The sequence below is a fragment of the Gossypium raimondii genome, chromosome 3 (assembly GCF_025698545.1).
Source record: "Gossypium raimondii isolate GPD5lz chromosome 3, ASM2569854v1, whole genome shotgun sequence".
NCBI lineage: Eukaryota > Viridiplantae > Streptophyta > Magnoliopsida > Malvales > Malvaceae > Gossypium > Gossypium raimondii.
Window position 1 is genome coordinate 34,604,463 of NC_068567.1, and position 21,488 is coordinate 34,625,950.

The 21,488-nt window shown below is 34.8% G+C and overlaps 1 protein-coding gene and 1 long non-coding RNA gene across 2 annotated transcripts; both read left to right on the top strand.

Moving 5' to 3' along the window:
- Positions 1-231: 231 nt before the first annotated feature.
- Positions 232-2,498, top strand: LOC105794134 (polygalacturonase 1 beta-like protein 3). Its single transcript, XM_012623142.2, has 2 exons — positions 232-420; positions 543-2,498. Exons 1-2 carry the CDS (start codon positions 274-276, stop codon positions 2,343-2,345), a joined length of 1,950 nt encoding a protein of 649 aa, XP_012478596.1. The 5' UTR covers positions 232-273; the 3' UTR covers positions 2,346-2,498.
- Positions 2,499-5,169: 2,671 nt separating this feature from the next.
- Positions 5,170-6,664, top strand: LOC105794136 (uncharacterized). Its single transcript, XR_001133766.2, has 3 exons — positions 5,170-5,535; positions 5,785-5,984; positions 6,098-6,664. It is a non-coding gene; the product is annotated as an uncharacterized LOC105794136 (long non-coding RNA).
- Positions 6,665-21,488: the final 14,824 nt, after the last annotated feature.

The window sequence follows — 21,488 nt, forward strand, 5'->3', positions numbered from 1 at the left end:
TCGGGAAAACAAACATTTAATTTACATATCTACATCACTATTCTTGCTAAATCAACATAAATGGTTGCTAAACCTAACACGCAATACACGCTTTTAAATTTCATTTATATCTTGTCATTTCGAATTGGACCAACTTTATTTTTCTAAAGTAAAACCTCTCAAGTGTGTGGGTTTACCGGCAATAACTTTCCCACAAAAAAGTTTTGTTGGCCTGATAGCACCGAAAATAAACAACATTCAAAAAAGGAAACGAAGCTTAAACAAAAAGATTGTATGGGAGAGAAAAGAAGGCCCCAATTCTTCTTATATATTCCCCCAAACATGCCACTCTCTCTTCCCCAACTAGCTGCGAGTAGACAACAAAACAACATGAAAACCTCCCTTTTTTTCTTGTACTTATTATCTCTCTCATATTTCAGTGTAAGAAACTAAATTCCCTAGTCTTGTTTTTGCTCTATATTGTCTTTTCTACATTTTCATTTCATATACATACATTCTAGACTTTGTTGCTTTAATTTATTTATTTCTATTTCTATTTCCAGGTGGTGCTAGTATTTGGTACAGGCAGAAGCGAGGGTAAGGAGAACCCATTTACAGCCAAAGCCTCGTTGATTCGTTACTGGAACAATCACATTTCCAACAATCTTCCCAAGCCACCATTTCTGATCTCCAAAGCTTCCCCACTAAACGCCATCGACTTGGCCAAGCTCACTCAACTCGCCAATCATAACTCTCTGTCTTCCCACATTGAATCTTTTTGTTCCTTAGCCAATCTTTTCTGCTCATTCCAGGAGGACTCCTCGAAACTAGACGCAGTTGTCAAGGGTAAAGGGGATGCAAACTTCGCAGTGTATTCCAGTAAAAACTTTAAAGGTTATGGCTCGTTAAGACGCGGAGGGATCGACTCCTTCAAGAACTACTCCGATGGGTTAAATACTCCCAATGAGTCTTTTAAGAAATACAGCAGGGGATCCAATGCCCATAGTGAAGACTTCACAAGCTATGCCAAAGATGCCAACGTCGCTATTGATAACTTCACCAACTATGGCTCCAGCACCACGGGCGGCTCTGGTGGGTTCAACAACTATCAGGAACGAGTTAACGTGCCAAACCTCCGGTTCACCAGCTACGACTCCGATGGTAACAAGCATAAACTCTCTTTCTCAAGCTATAGCTCTGAGACAAACTCAGGGTCCGAGGCATTCACCAATTATGGGAAGAAGGGCAAGGCAGTTCCAGCTGAGTTCACAAGCTATAGTTCTAATGCTAACACCATCGAGTCGAGTTTTGCAGGGTATGGGGTGTTAGGGAACTCAGCAAACGACTCGTTTAAAGCCTATGGCGACTCAGGTAACAATCCCCGTAATAACTTTAAAATCTATGGTTTAGCTTCTAATTTGGGGATTGACAGCTTTACTAGCTACCGAGATTCAGCCAATGTTGGAGCTGATTCTTTTCAGTCTTACGCAAGGGATGCAAATTTCGGAAAAGTTAATTTTGTAAATTATGGGAAAACATTTAATGTTGGGAACTCTACATTCAAAGAATATGGTAAAGGATCCACTGGTTCCACCACAATAGGGTTCAAAATGTATGATTTGGCCCGTTCATTCCTGGATTATGCCAAAAAGGGCGTCACGTTTGCTGGATACACAAACTCAAGCTCTAAAGAAACTTCAGTGAATAGATGGGTTGAGCCAGGCAAATTTTTTAGGGAGTCGGTTTTGAAGCAAGGGAATGTCATGGTGATGCCCGACATAAGGGATAAGATGCCTCGAAGGTCATTTTTACCCCGGGGGATTTTGAGTAAATTACCATTTTCAACCTCCCACTTATCTGAGCTTAGGAACATTTTTGGTGCAAGCATGGAGGGCATGCTTGAGAACGCACTGACGGAATGCGAGAGGCCAGCGAGCCGAGGTGAGACTAAGCGGTGCGTTGGGTCTGTGGAAGACATGATTGACTTCGCCACATCGGTGTTAGGCCACAGTGTTACGGTGAGAACAACAGAAAATGTGAAGGGATCAAAGCAAGAGATCATGATCGGTGAAGTCAAAGGAATCAACGGTGGGGAGGTGACAAAATCGGTGTCATGCCATCAGAGTTTGTACCCCTACCTACTCTATTATTGTCACTCAGTGCCGAAGGTTAGGGTTTATGAAGCTGAAATTCTTGATGTTACAAGCAAATCCAAGATTAATTATGGGGTTGCCATTTGTCATCTTGACACATCAGCTTGGAGTCCCACTCATGGTGCCTTTCTAGCCCTTCGATCCAGCCCTGGACAAATTGAAGTCTGCCATTGGATCTTTGAGAATGACATGACTTGGACAATTGTGGATTGAATTACTGAACTTTTTTTTTTCCTTAAAAAAAAGAAAGCTAATTTTGGTCCTACTTATTTATTTCTGTATCTCGTATGAACAATGGGTTTCAATTGTTTTGTTTTATTATATTATAATTTTATCATGAACTTTATGGGGGTTGGTTTTTTTCTATTTTATTGGCCAGAGTGTTCGATTAGTTCAATAAATAAAATATGCTTTTACTGCCTAATTTTTAGGAGAGTAGTTAATATCTATAATTTATAATAACCATATAAAAATCTATCTCTAAATATAGAAAATAATTATATGAAACAGTGACATATATTATTCTATCTATTTTTCACTAGTTTAATATCATAAAGTATTTTCATCTTAAATTTCAGTATTTTTATTCTAAAAAATTTAAATTCAAATGAAAATCTTGAAGTTATTGATGTAGTATTAAATTATTAGAAAAATATAATGTCACTGTTTTATACAATCCTTCTTTCTCTCAGTACATAGAGGATGACTAATAAGTCATTTTTTTATAGAAAATGAACCCAAGGTCACTATCTCTTATTAGGAAGAATCAAGAATAACAAGATCATGAATATCGCTTGGATAATCAATGCCAAATTTCAAATTATAGCAATTCAAAAGTGAAAAATTACAAAGAAAATCAACAACTTTGTTAATTAATTATTAAAAAATTTAATAAGGTTAATTAAGAATTTGATATTTAAGGAAAAAAATATTTTGGGAGCTTATCTTATTTTTACAAGTATTTTAGGTAATGTAAATTCATCTAACTTTTAACACATTATTAATTAATTAATTATATGTATTAGTATGGTTGTGTTGTCTTCATACTATTTTTCGAGTTTTTACAAGTTACTAATTAATTTTATGTATCTTTTGATGCATTTGTAAATATATGTTGTGTTTATGTTATTTGTTTTAATTATTTTTAATTTTGCATGTTATGTTTTAATCCATCCCATATTTAACATAATTTTATTGTGTCGATGTTTTATATATATATATATATATATATATAATATTCACGTATTAAAATTTAATTATATGTAAATTTTGGCACATTATGCATGTGTGTCGTTATTGTTATATTATAATATAATCTATATAGTTTGTTATCATTATTCAATTTAGAGAAATAATTTTTATGTTTATATTATGTCGAATTTATCTCATATTTTATATGATTCTTCATACTATACTAATTCGTTCTGTAAAAGAAAATTTATGTTCATTTTGTATTTGCAATTTTTTTGTCTCGAATTACTTTACATTTAAATAAAAGTTTACATGTTAATAATTCATTTGATGTAGATTTTAACATGATTATTACTTGCGTCAAGTACATATAATTTTTAATGACAACATCACCATGCATTTTTAATTATTGATATAATGATTTATTTGACCCTCTAATTTTACTGAAAAAGTCATTTTAGCCCTCTATTTAATTTTTAATTCTTTTTAGCTCTTAAACTTGCATTTTTGTTAAATCACCCCAAAATGAATAGAAAAGTTCACATTTTAACTTTTCTAATGTGGTATACCATTACATTTAATTAATTTTTAAAATGTTAAAAATTAAAATATACAATTTATTTTAAAAATTAAAATCATTTAAAAATTATAATATATATTTATTGTTTTTTTTAAATTTTAATTAAATGCTGACATGTCATCCACGTGGCAATCCACGTGTATGCCATGTCAGCAAAGTTAACAAACATTAACTTTTCTATTTATTTTGAGATTATTTGACAAAAAATGTAAGTTCAATGGTTGAAAGAGGCGAAAAATTAAATCGATGACTAAAATAACCTTTTTGATAAAGTTAAAAGACCAAAAAATCATTATCCTTAATTATTTTATTTTTATTTTTTTGGTAAAATTTTACTTTCTTCTATTATATCTTAAGTTATTTCACATTTCCTATCATATCTCCTAATAATTTAATTTTAATTTTAAATCCATTTATTTGTAAATTGCATCATTACACATGTATATTAATATTAATATTATATTTTAAAAATTATTTTACAAAGAGAGGATATAGTCTAGTATTATTTATAGTAATAGTTTAACAATTTATTCATCATTTTAAAATTACATTAAATATTTTTATAAATTATTCAATATTCTTATATTTGATGATTTTAGATTGTTTGAGATTTGTAGCTTATACAAGTTTATGAAAAATTAAAATTGTTTTTAAGTTACAACTAAAAGTTACAATCAAACGTTACATCCAAATCTCTCATAAAACAAATTGAAATATTAAATAAATCAGAATATATTTTTAGAAAACTTCAACATAAATACTAAACTCACACCTACTGAAATTTGATCACTAGACCTCAAAGTTAAAAATCTTACAAGCATTTTCTATATTATTTATATTACATAATTTTAACAATTTTTGCTTTATGCTATGGTTTTACTAATTAATTCGCCCTTGTGTAATCTTACACTATTTTAGGAATATAAAATTTTGTTCAACAATTTTTCTTAGATAGATAATTTAATATTATAAGAGGTAATCTCAATATCACATTTTTTAAATAATCTTATATTACCTTAATAATGTGACATTTGCTATAACTTTACCTATTTTCAACGACTTTGAATTCTTTAAACCATAATGGAATAGTAATAAAACTAATGAATTAAACTCTTTAATATATTCTCTCAATTAACATTGCAACTGTATTTATTAATATTATAAGTAATTTTTCTATTATTTAATTTTTTTGAGAAAATAGGGCTGGGGTTTATTAATTTAAAACTAAAATTAAAAAGACCAAAGGCGCAAAGAGAGTAAGAGCCCCAAAGAAAGAAAAATTATCTGATCCTAAAAGGAAAGAAAGACAATAAAGAAGCTACTGAAAAAGTAAACAAACTGTAAAGAAAATCAAAGAAAAACGTGCCCACTCCCTTGGGGAAAGAGATTTCCCGTCCCACTCTTATCATCTTTCTAGGAGGCGCCGACGGTTCCATTTCTACCAAAAAAAAACTGTCAAACTTCTTTCCCTGAATTGAGACAATCATTCAGTCGAAGCATCCCTGTCCAGATTTGATGCTTCGGTAACCCAGGAAACCGGAAAAACCAAGAACCGTTCATTTGTCAGTCAGGCTCGCGCAGCCAATCATCGGACAAAGTTGTTGCAGTGGAGTCCGGGACAGACCCGATCAGGTAAAAGCCTTCTCCCTCCCTTACACATTCAGTGGCTAGAGCGTCTGCTAAAGCATTTCAAAATCTTTTAACATGCACAAATCTGATGCTTTGAAATCGGGCGAAGGTGCCTTTGATTTTACGAATGTATGAGCTAACTTCTGATTTGTCAGTATGACTTGAGTTACATTTCGTAATAACAGACAAGGAGTCTCCTTCGATGATTACTTTTGTTAATCTGAGAACTAACCCCAATTTAACCGCCTCAAGGCATGTAAGGGCTTCCCCGGCGAAAGCTGATCCCACATTGTCGTGCACAACTGCTTTAGACGCTATTACCACACCCTCGCTATTTCGAGCAACCAGCCCTGTACCTGATCTATACAGTTCCATGACAAAAGCCGTATCAAAGTTTACTTTGATAAAAATCGGTAGGAGGAGGATTCTAGATGACTTTATCACCCTGGACGGTAATTTTCTTTTCTTCTAAACAGTCCAATTCACCAGAGATACTTGGAGATAAAATTAGCGATTTCCTTTCCTGATTTAACCACTTTGTCATGAACTCTCCTATTTCTTTCAGACCAGATGACCCAAACAGAGCAGCAAACAATCCTTCATTGAGTGTGCGAGCAGACATTAAAAACCGCACCCCTGACTAGGTCGGTTTAATAAATCAATGACGCCTAAAATTTCCCAAACTTCATTTGAAACAGGACAAAGGCCGAAGGCATGATCTACTGTTTCTGCTCCTCCCTCACAAATGGGACACATTGCGTCTGGAACCAGCTTCTTCAAGAATAAGTTTGGCATGGTAGGGATATAATTTTTTGAAATACGCCAGACAGTAATTTTTAGCTTGGAAGGCAGATTTAAGTTCCATAATTTACGATGGAAACTTTTACATGTAGCTTGTAATTCCTTTAATCTAGGAGAAACACTATTGATTTGTAACAATTTGTAAGCACTGCGAACGGAAAACTCACCAGATGCTTACCCCCACCAAACCAGGACTTCATCATGTGGTTCAAGTGCCAGCGGGATCTGAAGGATTCTTGATGCATCATCCTCATCAAAGATGGAAGTAATAGTATCCTATTTCCATTCTCTATTATCATCAATAAGCTCAGACACAAATTCAAGATTACAATTACTGACTGTACCACGTAATTGAAAATTAAAAGAGCCTGGTATTCATGCGGCATTAAAATAGGGATTGCTTCACCCGAACCCACTGAGGTGCTCATGGGCCGGGCTAGGCCCAAAAAAATGTTGGCTTGCGTCCTAGGTTTGGGCCCAGCCTGGCCCAAACTATGGGTTTGCAATTTTGTTTAGGCCCGGCCTGGAAAAAAAAAATTCCTAAGCCCGAGTCTGGCCCGGTCTATTTTTTTAATAAACATCAAAACTTTATTTTAAAAATAAAAAAATAAAAAAAATATTTTAAAAATATTTTAAAATAAAAAATAAATATTTATTATATATTCGGGCCGGGCTGGGTCGGGCCCAGGCCAAAAAAGTGGTGCTCGAGGCTCGGCCCGTTTTCTAAACGGGCCTCATTTTTTTGCCCAAACCTATTTTTCGGGCTTATATTTTTACCCAAACCCTCTCATATTTCAGGCGAGCCGTCGGGCTGGGTCGGGACGCCAGACCCATGAGCATCTCTAGTACCCACCCTCCAACAAGAATCATCTTGAAAAACCTTTTTTATTGTCCAGATGCTTTTCCATGCATACGAAGCATTCACTTTAAGACATGAATTCAGAAAATTAGAATGTGGATAATATTTCGCTTTCAAAACCTGCGCCAATAGAGAATTTGGATTAGTTATAAGACGCCACCCTTGTTTTGCAAGAAGGGTGATATTAAATTTCGCAAGACTCTTAAAGCCCATGCCACCATTTTCTTTTAATTCACACATAGAGCCTTATCCACACCAATGCAAGCCTCATTTCTCACGAGTCTTCCTCACACAAGGATTTTGACAAAAGAAAACAGCCTATAGCATAAGTAGGTATTGCTTGCAACATCATTTTAATAAACATTTTCTTGTCGCCTTGAGACAAGAAACGGGAACTCCAATTATCAACCTTTTGTTTCATATGGTCTTTTAAATACTGAAAGGAGACCTTCTTCCTTCTGCCCACTATATTTGGGAGACCCAAGTATTTCTCAAGGTTAGTGGAACATCTCACACCCAATTCGATGGAGATTTGTGTTCTCACCGAATCAATTGTATTTACACTAAAAAAGATTGTGGATTTGTCAAAATTCACACATTGACCCGAATGGGTCTCATATTCTTTCAAATTTTGCTTCAAAATTTTAGCGCTTCCCACAGTAGCCCCCCAAAAAGAATAAATCATCGATAAAGAGTAAGTGAGATATCAGTGGACCTCTTCGACTTGTTTTTACCCTCTTTAGAAGACCTTCATGAACAACCAACCTCATTAAAGAAGATAGGCCCTCGCTACAAATGAGAAAGAGAAAAAGACTTAAAGGGTCCTTTTGTCGAATTTCTCTCGAAGGCTAGAAAAGTGCCCCAATTCTTTCATTTAAGTTGACCGAATAATAGCTAGTGGAAACACACTTCATCATAATGTCAACCCAAGCTTGAGCAAAACCCATTTTTTCCATCATTACTCGCAAGAAATTCCACTCCATCCTGTTATAGGCTTTATTCATGTCTAGTTTGAGCGTAAGTAAGCCCTTTTTGCCTTTCCACTTCTGGCTAAAAGTATGCAACAATTCATATGCCAATAAAACATTATCAGATATTAATCGGCCGGGAACAAATGCACTCTGGGACTTGTCAGTACAAACATATAAGACCTTTTGAAATTTGTTTGCAACCATTTTGGCTATGATTTTATAGATAACAGTGCAAATGCTAATTGGTTTAAAATTGCATATTGTAAGATTGTGAATTTTAGGGATAAGAATTATATTAGTGACATTTATAGACTCCATATTCATGCCATTATTTAATACTCCCAAACAAAAACGACAAACCTCCTTACTCATAATGTGCCAATATTTTTGAAAAAAGATTGTTGGGAAACCATCTATACCTGGTGCCTTTGCAAGACCCATACCCTTTAATTCCCCAAAAACCTCATCCTCTGTGTAGGAAGCAGTTAGCTCAGTATTGGCCTCCTTAGTGATGCAGTTGTCAACTCTGGACAGAATATGGCTTATCCCACTGTCCCCCATTTTCGTCATAAAAAGCTTAACAAAATAGCACATCACAATGTTTTCCATTTCATAATGATTTGAGGTAATTCTACCATCCCCATAGTCCAGCGAAGATATCATATTTGAACTCTTCCTTTACGATGCACATTTGTGAAAAAAAAACTGGTATTTTTGTTACCAACCTTTAGCCAATTTACCTTTGCCCTTTGTTCCTAGAAAAGTTATTCCTTATCAATCTCCCAGTTAAGAAGGAGTTTTGTATCAAAAAATTCTTGGAGATTTTTATCGTTTCTATTAGCCTCTTGTAGTAACTCCAGCTTCTTTGTCAAACTCTCCTTCAAACCATTCATTTTCTCCTTTCTATACTGAGCCCATTTAAGCAAACTTACTCGAGTACTTTCTAGTTTACAAAGAAGGTCCCCTCTAGTCGAATCCCATATCTTCATAACTTCAGCTTCGAAGGATTCTTCTAGAGTCCACCAAGTTTCCAATAAAAAATTGTGTTATTTTTTGTCTTCTCCTCCACGATATGTTTGGATCAACAGTGGGCAATGATCTGAGAAAGAGTGAGGCAAATGACGAATGAAAGCACTAGGGAATCGAGTAAACCATTTTTTGTTTGTAACCCTCTATCCAACCGCTCTTTGATGTTTGTTTCTGGCAAATTCCCTCTCTCTCATGTAAACCAAAGGCTCAAAAAACCCATGTCAAACAGGCCACACTGTCCACTAAGGCATCTCGAAAATCTTCCATTACCCTTTCTTCCATTGGTAGCCTTTCCTTTTTTTCAAAAGTGTAGAAAATATCGTTAAAGTCTCCACGCACGAGCCATGAGAGATTACAACCAGCTCCTAAATATCTGAGAGCATTCCATGATTCTTGTCTACTATTTGCAAAAAGAGAACCATAAAAGCTTGTGTAACGCCACTCGTCATCCTCCTCACTCCTTTTAATCGTCACATCAATAAAATTATTAGAGAACTTCCTTAAACATACTTGTAGATAAAATTATTAGAGAACTTCCTCAAACATACTTGTAGATCATCTTTCCATGCTAGATTGAGGCCACATTTACTACCATCGGCCCCAATCTCAAATCCATACAAAAAGCACATCATTTCCTAATCGTTTCCATTCTAAAAGAATCTAATTTTGTCTCCCTAAAGAAGACCAGTTGGGGTTTATAAAGCCTCAGCGAATGCTAAAGGTGGCGTACTGTCCGTGGTCTCTCCAAACTACGAACATTTCAACATAAGAGTTTCATTGCACCTAGTTGGCTTGCCCTTGGCAGCCGCCGATCCTTCATTAGTTAGAGCTGAAGCCTGCTCCAAGGCATTTTTGTCAGAACTGTTCATCATAAAGTTGTCAACTTCTTCTCTTCATCTTTCGCTTTTTTGCTACCTGTAACACCATTGGAAGGAAACCCCACTTCATTAAAGAACTCACATTCCCCTTTACATTTTCCATGTGTCACAACCATGCTACCTTGTTCCAAATTAGTGCTTCTAGCTAGCCTCTTCCAGCATTTGGTGGGCTATAGTCTTTTTTCCAAGTTTTGCACCTTACACTGTTGGGCCCCAATTGAGTCATTAATGGGCCCAGCTCCCAAATGGGGACCATAGTGATCCATAAGTTCCCAGCCCGATTCTTTCCCTAAAGAAGAATCAATCGAAGCCTAATACTTGCCTTTATAATCTTCTCGAATTTCATAGGCCCTACCTTTTAATTCCACATCTGACTCATGTTCATTTAAGACACTCCTCAAACAACCTATTTGAGTCTAATAGGCCAATTTCAATTCCAACATACTTCCCTCTTTTGTGTTTTTCGTAGCAGACTCCAATTCAAGCACGTCACCCACAACACCTTTCCTCTCAGTGGTAATTTCAGAATCCAATACCTTATTCCTGAATCTAGCGCCCTCCTTTGAAGTCATGTCATCCATAGCTACTATAAGCGATGTTTCAATCCTAACGCTCTGGCATTTCGACTGTGTGGAATTATCGTCTTCTCTCACATAGGCAAATTGTTTCATAGATTTCTTTAAGTTGGCACCCAACTTTTGACTTGCTTTTCCCACCAATTTAGATTCAGCTTTAAGCGCTACAGAGTAGGGTAAGTCGTCCTCTGGTAAGTGTAATGACATTCAAGACCTTTGTGCATTCCTTTATGTCGTGCCCCATTCGGCCACAACCAAAGTAAAAACTGAGCATATTTTCATACTTAAAAGAGATCCATTGTTTTCCCTTCGAACCAACCTGGAAAAAATTTCCACGGCTTAAAGGTTTCTGTACATTAATATTGACTCGAATTCAGCAAAAATCCCTTTTTGACTCCGAACGCAGAACTCCACCAAAAGTGGACCCAATCGCATGCATAAGGTCCTTCCTCTCGTATTCTGGTGGACAAGGGCCAACTTTGATCCAAAAAGGAGATATAATCAGCTTTATCTTTCTCCTTTCTATAGATTCCAAAAGTCGATAAAAATAATTAGATTTCTCTGAAAAAACCATGGTTAACCCTTTAAGATCGTTTCTAGGTCCTCCTCTTCCTCAAACAGAATCATGAATAAATTCTGCCCTGTAACTTGTATTTCAAACTTTTTTCGTGCCTTCCAGATATTTTTCAATTGGGCTAAAAAACTATTAGGATTATACGATTTCCTTGTCCACACAGAACATAACAGCATTGGTTTCCCCGTATGAATAATCGATGAACTTTTCACCGATAACAAAACCAATTCTTCTTCCAAAAGAGAGATCTCGTCCCTCTCCTCCCTCTCTATCTACACCAAAAGTCACCACCCTTCTCAAACCAATCCACAAAAAAAGCTCTTTCTCTAAGAAACTTTGAAAGAGTACTATTGACCTAAATTGTATTGAAATTGAATAATAATAAATGCAATCTTATTATTTAATTTTTTATTAGTTGAGAAACTTTAACATTTTGTGTATTATTATAGATTGTCTTAATATTTTCCTTATTTTATAATTTATTTTCACTATTTGCATAATGTAAGAGTTTTTTAATCTTTATTTACGATTAAGGATAATTTGGCTAATTTATATGTATATGATGTTTTCTTTAAATAAGGGTTTTAGGTTATTTTTTTTCAAAAATTAAAATAGGTCATTTTTAGAGAGAGAAATGGAAAGCGCGTCCAATTGGGTGTGCTTTCCGTTTCTCTCTCCCAAGGTTAGGGTTTTCTTTTTATGAGGGAAAAGTTAGGGTTTTTAATATTTTTAAGTTTAGGGTTTTTGGGGTTTAGGGTTTTTAACAGAGTTTTGAGCTTTTGATTGGAATTGCGAAATTTCATAAGTAGTTCTGAGGAGTCGCAGATATAATAACGCGGCTCATAACACATACATTTCATATATCATGGCGGGATAAGACCATCACCTTAGAAACTCATCTTGGGGAAATTAGGGTTTGGGGTGACAATGCTTGATACAATAAATGGTCGAAGTTTAGGTGGAGGTCCCAGTTAGTGACCGTGATGCGATCACAAGTTTGAGTATAACTGGGGGTGAGTTGACGGTCGTTACGCGGACATGAGTTCAAGCCTTTTGGATACCCTGCAAATGATGCCTTATATATACCATACATAAGATTGATGCCATACTCAAAAGAAAAAACGGAGGGATTTTCGGTGTAATAAACGTAATTTTTTTTCTTTATTTCCAAGCAAGCAGTATCCTTAACATTTTGTTCTTATCCAAAGGTTGATGTTTCAGTGGAAGTAGAGATCAACCTCAGGTTGACGTGACAATGGTTGTAGTTATTAATGGATTGTTTAATAACGGGAGCCATCGTCGGCCTGAAAGTAGCATCACCTTTACTCTACTAAAACAATCGCTCCCCACTTGAAAGTCATCTTACGTCCACAATGGTTCGACTTTCGAATAAGAAGGAAGCTTAAAGGTACCAGTTGCCTGGAAATGGAGAAAAAAATTATACCGATTATTTGGGGAAGTCCACAGTTTTTCCCTATAATTACTCCCTCAAACTTCTATATGGAATTTATAAGGCAATATTTTCAGGTATCCAAAAAGTTTGTGCTCGTAGCCGCGTAACAACTATTAACTGGCTCCCCTGTGATACCTCGATCCATGATCGCATAACGATCGTCGATTGAGACCTCGACGTAGACTTTCACGTGTGGCTGTACAAAGCTAAATCACCCAAAACCCGAATTCCCTAAGATAAGCATCAGATGTAATGGTCCCATCTCAACATGATATATGAATTGTGTGCGTCTTAGAGCAATATTGCATCACCAACGACTCAAGAAAACCTCGAACATGAACCAAACATTTTTAGCGACCTAAAATTTTAAGTCTGAGAAATGCTTTATAGTGGAGGAATAGAGAGGCTTGTGGAGAAGCTGTTTGAAGGATGATGAAGCATTGAGTGAAAGAGCCCTTTTATAAGCGCGGGAGAAAGGTTAGATTGAAAAGAAGAAATTTCCCACGATCGAAAATGCGACTCAAGACTAACGTGTTCAACGAATATATTCAAAATGGGCTTACAATCGACTGAAAAATACATTGGTTAGGTACTTTTAACCTACAACAAAATGAAAATGTTAGAGAAAGCACGCCCAAATGGGTGAGCTTCCTTAATGACATGGTAGGAAAACACACCTAGCTGGGAGTGCTTTCTCTAACAATTTTCTTCTGTTGCAGGTGAAAAGTTCGAGTCCTAGAGAATCTTTCTATATAATTGATGCATGTTTTGAGGCATAGAATACCCTGAGGAGCAAGGTTTTGATGAAATCATATGTATTCAGGAACACGTTTTCGAATTATACTTTGCATTTCATCATCATTATTTGATGAATGTGTGTATTCATTAACAAATTTTGAATAACGTATTTTCTCTCTCGCTGTCTTTTTTCATATTAAAGGGATGTAATTTTCACAACTTAGACACACAACAAATTAATGTCAAACATCGAATAGTTGAGTTGTGAGAGTCATGTGTACTTTTTTGGACAACCCTGCACTTATTTTTTTGTTTTTATTAATCGAATTCGTGCCTGATATTGAAATGAGTCGATGAGTGAAATCCGTTATTTACTTCGATGGTCAAATTTGTAATACAGAGGTCGGGGTGGTATTTGTAAGAGCTCAGTTCGTGGAATTGGCATTCAATCCTACCATTCAATTTCCTGAGCTACAAATTAGAATCAGGAGAAAAGTCGGGGGATCAACTCGAATAGCATGTTTATTTTACATGTTTTATGTGTTCAAATCAATTAATTCTTGAATTAATTCCTGCTAAATTGGTGATTTTATGTTTAAGGTTTTCCAGGAATGCAATTCGGATGCTTTAAATAAAAAAACAATCAGAAAATGACTAAATTGGAGCATAAGCAATAAAAGAACGACCAAATAAAAAATTTTGAGATATTTAAGGGTTGATCTAATTTTTTAATTTGTAAAAGCCATATTTAGAAAAAAAATCTAATATGAATTTAATTTCATGTAGTTGGTTGTTAGGTGAGTTAGACTAATTTTAGTATATGATATGTATATAAATAGGGTGTGTGGTGGCCTTTGAAAAACACACATGAATACACTTGAATATACTAGAAATTGAATGAATTTTTTTATTCCTTTCTATTTCATGCGTCAGTAGCATTCTACCATTTTATTTCATTTTCCTCGTTTCTTTACAAATTTGTTCAGTTGCTTCTTACGTCCCTTCCCTTTTCACTAAATCCATTTACATACACCAACTAACATGATTAATGTCATGCTTCATTAAACTTCTACTTAGTTTTAGGCCAATATTCTTTCCGATCAAGAATCGTGAGAAAATGAATTCGCACTAAAAATCTTTCATAACGATATTCACTATTTCTCTGAAATATGAGATAGAATTCGCCCCTTAAAGTTAATTCAATTTGAACACATATTGCACGTTAGGTTGGAGTGGTTTTAGCTATAGTTGGGAAGATGAGTCAACTGTGTTGTATCTGGGTTTTTGCAAAGAAATTGACGTATCTTAGTGGGGTCATACAAGTGGGATTTTCGTCAAGGGATATAGTGATCAGATTTAAACGACCCACGCGGCTGTGGCCATTGATCCGAGTTGGGTTCTTCAGAACGCAAGGCTGTTGGGGTCTTGAATTACGGATGCGTGCATCGCTGTTAGACAATCGATAAGGGTTGGTTTGTAGATCGTACCAAAATCAAGTACAAGAGGAAGAATTGGCGGTAGAGACATTCTTGGTTGCTATAACCAGCTTATGGTTTGGAAGAGAAAACCCATTTTCAAGGACTTATTTGGAACTAGAATTCACCGAGTCTAAGGTTAAGACTTTATATGACTACTTACGAAATTCAATTCCATTTTCTTATTTTGTTTTCTTTTTTATTAATATAATTGTTTATGGCTGCAATTTCACTTTATTTACTTTCTAAACATTTTCATCTCCCCTTATTTTTTTCAACAAGTTCGTCATGAGTTGTGGGCAAGACTATTGCCGCGACAATTATTCTGGTCACAAGAAAAGACGAAATTAGATAACCAATCCCTATAGATTTGACCCTACTACTTTATACCTCTATATAGTGTTATTTTGTCGTAGGAATTTTTATTTGGTGGTTTTGACGCCCATCAGACCCGAGGAAGAATTTCATGGTTGCAATATAGATATCTTGCTTCCGTTGACCCCTATAGGTATGACCTATTTGATATGAATGATGAGTTCCAGCTCAAGGTAAACATATCATCGTACGTTTCAAGTGAAAATTTTGTAATGGAGTTATTCATCGAGTTTGCTAAGGCTGATGGATCTGGCCCATCTTCGGCTGTCGTTGCGGCTAATCTTGGAACCGAAGCTAAAGTAGTAAGTCCAACTACACGGTTCTGCGATGGGTTCACTGGCTTGTTAAAAAGCTCCTACTACGATATCTCCGAAATATCTATGGGTAGACACTAATTGATCTTCAGCATGGATCTAAATTTTAGTGGTTAGTACCAGTCGAGGTCTAAGCATAACCCAAATCTTGACACTCGGGCTCGACATTCAATCAGTGCGTATGATTTCAAATTTTGTACAGGCTCGATGACCTAGACCAGAAGCACTTATACTGGAGAGGCATCAATGTACACTGGACACCAAATCAGTGTAGATTTTGGCGGGCACATGGGTTATGGAATAATTGATGACTTACTCCTTTCGACAGGGACCAGTGAGGGTATATCAAACCCCATTCTTAAAGGTGATAATGGAGGCTCAAGTGAGGAAGAAGATGTAGATGAGAAAGATGTTGGGGAGGAAAACGATGTAGGTGAGGAAGAAGGGGTAGCAGATGCAGTTGATAGGGTGGAGTCAGACCTTGGTCCAATTCGACAGTGTGGTCAAGATGGTTTGGAAGTGGCACTATTTTTCGAACTAGATCCGATTTTAACAGAGCCAAAACCTTACGGGTCTGGTGGTGATGGCTTAGGCAATGCGCTGGATCCAGATCCATGATTTAAGGCATATAAACTTCCAACCATATGAGAAACATCAACTTATCAACTGAGGGTAGTTTTGTAACACCCCTAACCCGTCTCCGTTTTCGGATAAGGGTTGCGGAGCATTACAGTGCAAAACAGAACCTTAATCAGTGAAACATGGATCAACATGCAATTCACATATTTATTTTCAATAACGTAATTTAAATATGATAAAAAATACTTTTACGGGCCTTAAATCGAGCTTGATTGGCCCTAAAAACTATTTGGAAACAATCAGGGACTTACTCGAAGCAAATTTTAAATTTCAGGCGTAACATGAAAAAGTTGTGAAACAGGGGTCACACGGCCGTGTGACATAATAGAGACCGTGTGAACATTCAAAATAAGGCTACATGGCCGTGTTGTGGGTTATGTGAAACATGTATTTAAGAACAATAGGGACACATGGCTGTACGAACAGCCCGTGTGTGATACACAGCCGTGTGACAGCCCGTGTGTGACACACGACCATATGACAGCCCGTGTTTTAGGCCATGTGTACGAAAATGTGTCTTAAACAACAAGTTTACCAAAAAAAGCTTTCTTGAGCCACAAGCATACGATTTTCTAACATTTTTAACCAAATTAAATCACACTTAAATGAGACCAAATTATGCTAAAATCATCATATATGCAACACCTTTCCATCATTCAACCAAAGTACCCTCATTGGTACCGCAAAATATACATCCAAGTCAGTTCATCTAATTGACATGGACTAAGCTTAAAATCTATACCATATACCTATCATTCATCCATTTTAACTTCAAATAAACACAAATCAAGTAAAGAATCATTCAACATATATCTTCCAATATGCCAATCAAAGACACCACATTTCACACACAAAAATTTAGACCCATTCCACATCTCAAGGTTCTAGTTTGAACTTATGTCAACCATGCCAAATAGCTATTCCAAAACATGCCATTATACCTTATAATACCTAATATCTATAAGGCATGCATAAAGTTCATCCACACATACTTGTACCTATTATTCACATGCCATCATTTAACATCATTAACCACAACAAACTTAGCACAACCTAAACAAGCCAAATCACTGAAATAACCTTTTTACCTTGTTACATGTCATTTATAACCATTATCCAAAATAACCAAAATTTACCAAAATGGACCGATAAATAGTGTGATCGTGCTCCGACACAATTCCAACCTACTGAGCTTTTCGATGACCTACAGAAATAGAGAGAACCAATTGTGTAAGCAACTAATGCTTAGTAAGTTTGTATAAAGGAACTTAAACTTACCAAATGCATTAATTAAACAACCATGAATAATTCATTTTTCTTTTAGACCAAATTTCCTTTTTCCTAAACACAACACCTGGAAACACGAAAATATACACACTTTTTCATGCCCTTTTATTCAAATTCATGCAGCTTCGGTAAAATTCTTGTCGAAAAATATATAATTATTATAAAATAATTATTTTGTACTTAAGTTATTAACATGTTGAATTTTAATTAATTTTGTAATTAATTTTGATTATTTTCGATAGATTTGCACAAAAGGCGAAAAACGGCTGGACAGACACTGCTAGAAGCACAAAATCGAGTAGCAATTTTGAAGCATCAAGGCGAAATAATTTTTTTGCATAAGACGGTCCAAATTATGCGTATTAATTTATAATATAATTAATTTTAATTTTAATCCAATTTAATTTGGGTTAAATAAATTATTATTAATTAATTATAAAAAGAGATCTAGTTGAGTTGAACCGAGAAAATCGAACCAACCGAGCACTGGGCAGCCCAAAACCGTCCCACATGCTAACCCAATCAGCTTGCTTTGCTAATTATTTGGCTTGGAAAATGGCCCTTGAAGACTTCTGCAAATTACATTCAAACCCTTCCACTATTTGTGCCTTTCTAGGTTTGCCCCTTCCTTAATATAGTAAGTTTGAAAACTTCAAAATTGCCACATGTGTGGCCGGCCATAGGGGGACTCTATGGCTGCTGATTTTAGCTAATTTTGGCAGCCATCTCAACCTATAAATACCCCCCTTGTCTGCATTAGCTTTGCATAACTTGCAAGATTATTGTGATTAAACTGTTTCAAGGTAGAAATACATTGTTACCTCACGTACTCTTTTATGTGGTTATGAGATTGAATTAATTGTTTGAATTTGCATAGAGATATGTACAAGAGATTATTTTGATTTCATAAGTATGTATGTGCATTAACACATTTGCTTATTAAAATTTGTTTAATCGGTTGAATTGACATAGAGACATAGTCAAGAGATAAATAGATTTTGGTAGGTAAGTATGTCCATAAGTTAGAAAATTACCGAGTTGCCGTGAATTTATTCGTAACAACATGAACATGAGTTTAATAATTCTAAGTTACGAAATGTAATTAATCTAGCACAATTATGTCATCTTGATTAAAATCATCTTCTGAAATCGTGCATTGGAACTTTTATTTTATTTTTATTTATTTTACTTAGTTAAAAACTTAGTTTTTAAGCACCTTCTTAAATCAAAATATTTTTCTTCACCAAAGCATTTTTAAATTGCATTTATAAACAATTCTTTTCACAGTCCTTGTGGGTATGATAACTTGACATTTACTTGTCACTTTATTACTTGTTGTGATTGTGTACACTTGCACATTTCCGTCGTTCCAACACCTCACAAGATTAGTAGGTGGAGTAATGCACATATAAATTCAACCAAATAAGGCGTATAACATATCAAGCTTTTCAAATTCATCAATCATTTTCACCATATACTATTTACTTTCATTTTTATCACCTTTCACATCTCAAACTTCATATATCATACATATTATAATAGCATAGTAAATCATGACATATACCTAATAAGCATTTAGATTTTTATATATCAACTAGCATATATATATCCATTATACATTCTTCTCATTTGAGTCCATATAACTAATAGATAATAAGGAAGCATAATATCTATGAAACATTACATACATTAAGAAATAAATTCCTGCATATTTCATCTGTCACATGATAAATTCTCATCCTATTCGTTTCATATATGCATATCCATCTTTCCATTTCATATGAACATTAAATTTTTATACATGCCTTTCCATTAACCTTTACTTACCTATTGAACCATCTAGAATTTTATCGGATACTTGAGAATGCTCACACATAGTGTGTCTTTTCATGTAATCATAACCTTTCCTTTTCAATAGTGCTCACACGAGTTGTGAAATGGGCCTGCTCACACGAGTTGTGGGTCAAAATGTTAGCTACATGATGCTGTTCACACGGGCTATGGAGAATCCGCAACAAATGCAGGACTTCAGTCATCGGTAGGACATTTAAGACTAGCACCCAAAACCGTATAATCCCTAATAACATATCATTTGTATCCTAAGAATTCACATGACGCAAACGGGACCGTTTTACATATCCAAGCCTTAATTGGCATTCAATATATCATTTCCATATATACATTTACTTTATCATATTGACATTTGAGTACCTCATCCAAACCAAAACATTATATCATTCAAATTAATTCACATCCCATTTTGTTCCATTTATCAAAATATTATACAACTGCTAATATAATCTATTTATAACATAAATATTTATTAACATTACACTCAAAACATTAAATCATAATTAAGTCCTTAAATGAACTTACCTCAAGTAGAGCGGTTGCTAAAATAGAGTCAACAACTAGTCCAAAACCTTAGCTTTTTCCTTGATTTAAATCTAATTGTAGCATTTCTTGATCTAAATAATATAAATTCATTTAATTAAATAATTCAAATAGCTTAAAATAATTAATTCAAGCCTATAACACATTTTAATGTGAATTAACAAAATTTCCCAACATTTTTCCTTTTATTTAATTTAGTCCTTAAACCCATAACTTGCAAATTTACCATTTTAAAAGAGAACCCATGTTAGCTGATTTTCTTAAGATTTCTAAACAGTCTATTTTCATCAAAATTTCACATCAAATCCCATGAATTTTACTCTTTTAACAAATTAATCCTTTAAAATTAAAATTACTAAAAATCACTTATCAAAATACTTCTATTTATCATGCAAGCTTAATAATCTATCAATTAAATCTAAAAACATACTTAAACCATTCATGGCAAGTCCCTAAACTTTTAACAGTTTTACAAATTAACCCCCAGGCTAGTTAGGTTAAGCTAATACGATAACAAAAACATAAAAATCGTTAAAAACGAACCTAAAAAACGCAAGCATGCAAAGGGAGAAGTTTGACCGAACCTCATTGACTCAGCAATGGTGTATTTCAGCTTATGGAAGAAGAACATAAAAACAAAATTGTTTTCCTTTTGTTTTTATTATAATTTAACTTAGCATTTTTTATTAACTAATAAAACACATATTTTAACATAATAAAACAATATCCACTGTACCTCCCTTTTAAATATGGCATATTTGCAACATAAACCCTTTTACCTTTCTTAAAATTTTCAATTAACTAATAGAAATTAACTTTTTTAGCTTTTACGATTTAGTCCTTTTTACTTAATTAGCTATTTAAACATTCAAATTTCTTAACCAAATTTTAATATGATCTTAATACACTCCTTAAATATTTAATAAAATATTTACAGACCTGGTTTATAGAAACGAGGCCCAATACCTCTTTTTCTAAAACCACTTAACTTTAGGGACATATCACTTGAACCTAACAAAAAACAGCTTGTTATGGACTCACTCATCAAATTTGTGGCCCCACTCAAAATAGTTTCATATTTGAATCGTAAATATTAAATAATAATATTTATGGACTCACTCATCAAATTTGTGGCCCCGAAACCAACGTTTCTGACACTAGTAAAAATAGCTTGTTACAGGTGTAGAGTTTTCGTAGCTACCACACAAAACACCTGATCATTCAAGCACATCGCGTGATGTACGTGTATTGGAAGTTGGAATGGAATACTCGAAAGAAGATGATTTTCTCCTACACTGAAGCAATGCCTGATGGGAGATCCAAGTGGAAAATCATGACATTTTTATGGAAGAAAATCGGGCTGTGGATAAGAAAGAAGTATTTCACTCCACATACCTGTGTTGCAGCAGGTGCAAGTCAGGATCATCCTAGTTTAGACTTGGACATGATTTCTAACATTATTCTACAGATTGTGAAGGAGAGTCCCAGGATTCTCGTCTCGGTCATACTACAAAGCTTGGGTTGCAAAATAGAAGGCAATGGATAAGCTGCATCACGAGTGGGACATTTCATACAACTATTTATGGAAATGGTG

Bases quoted from the DNA above. Each gene is read 5' to 3' on its own strand.
- LOC105794134 (XM_012623142.2), top strand. From the start codon at position 274: ATGGGAGAGAAAAGAAGGCCCCAATTCTTCTTATATATTCCCCCAAAC. The intron at 421-542 runs GTAAGAAACTAA...TTCTATTTCCAG, and splicing joins TATCTCTCTCATATTTCAGT to GTGGTGCTAGTATTTGGTAC.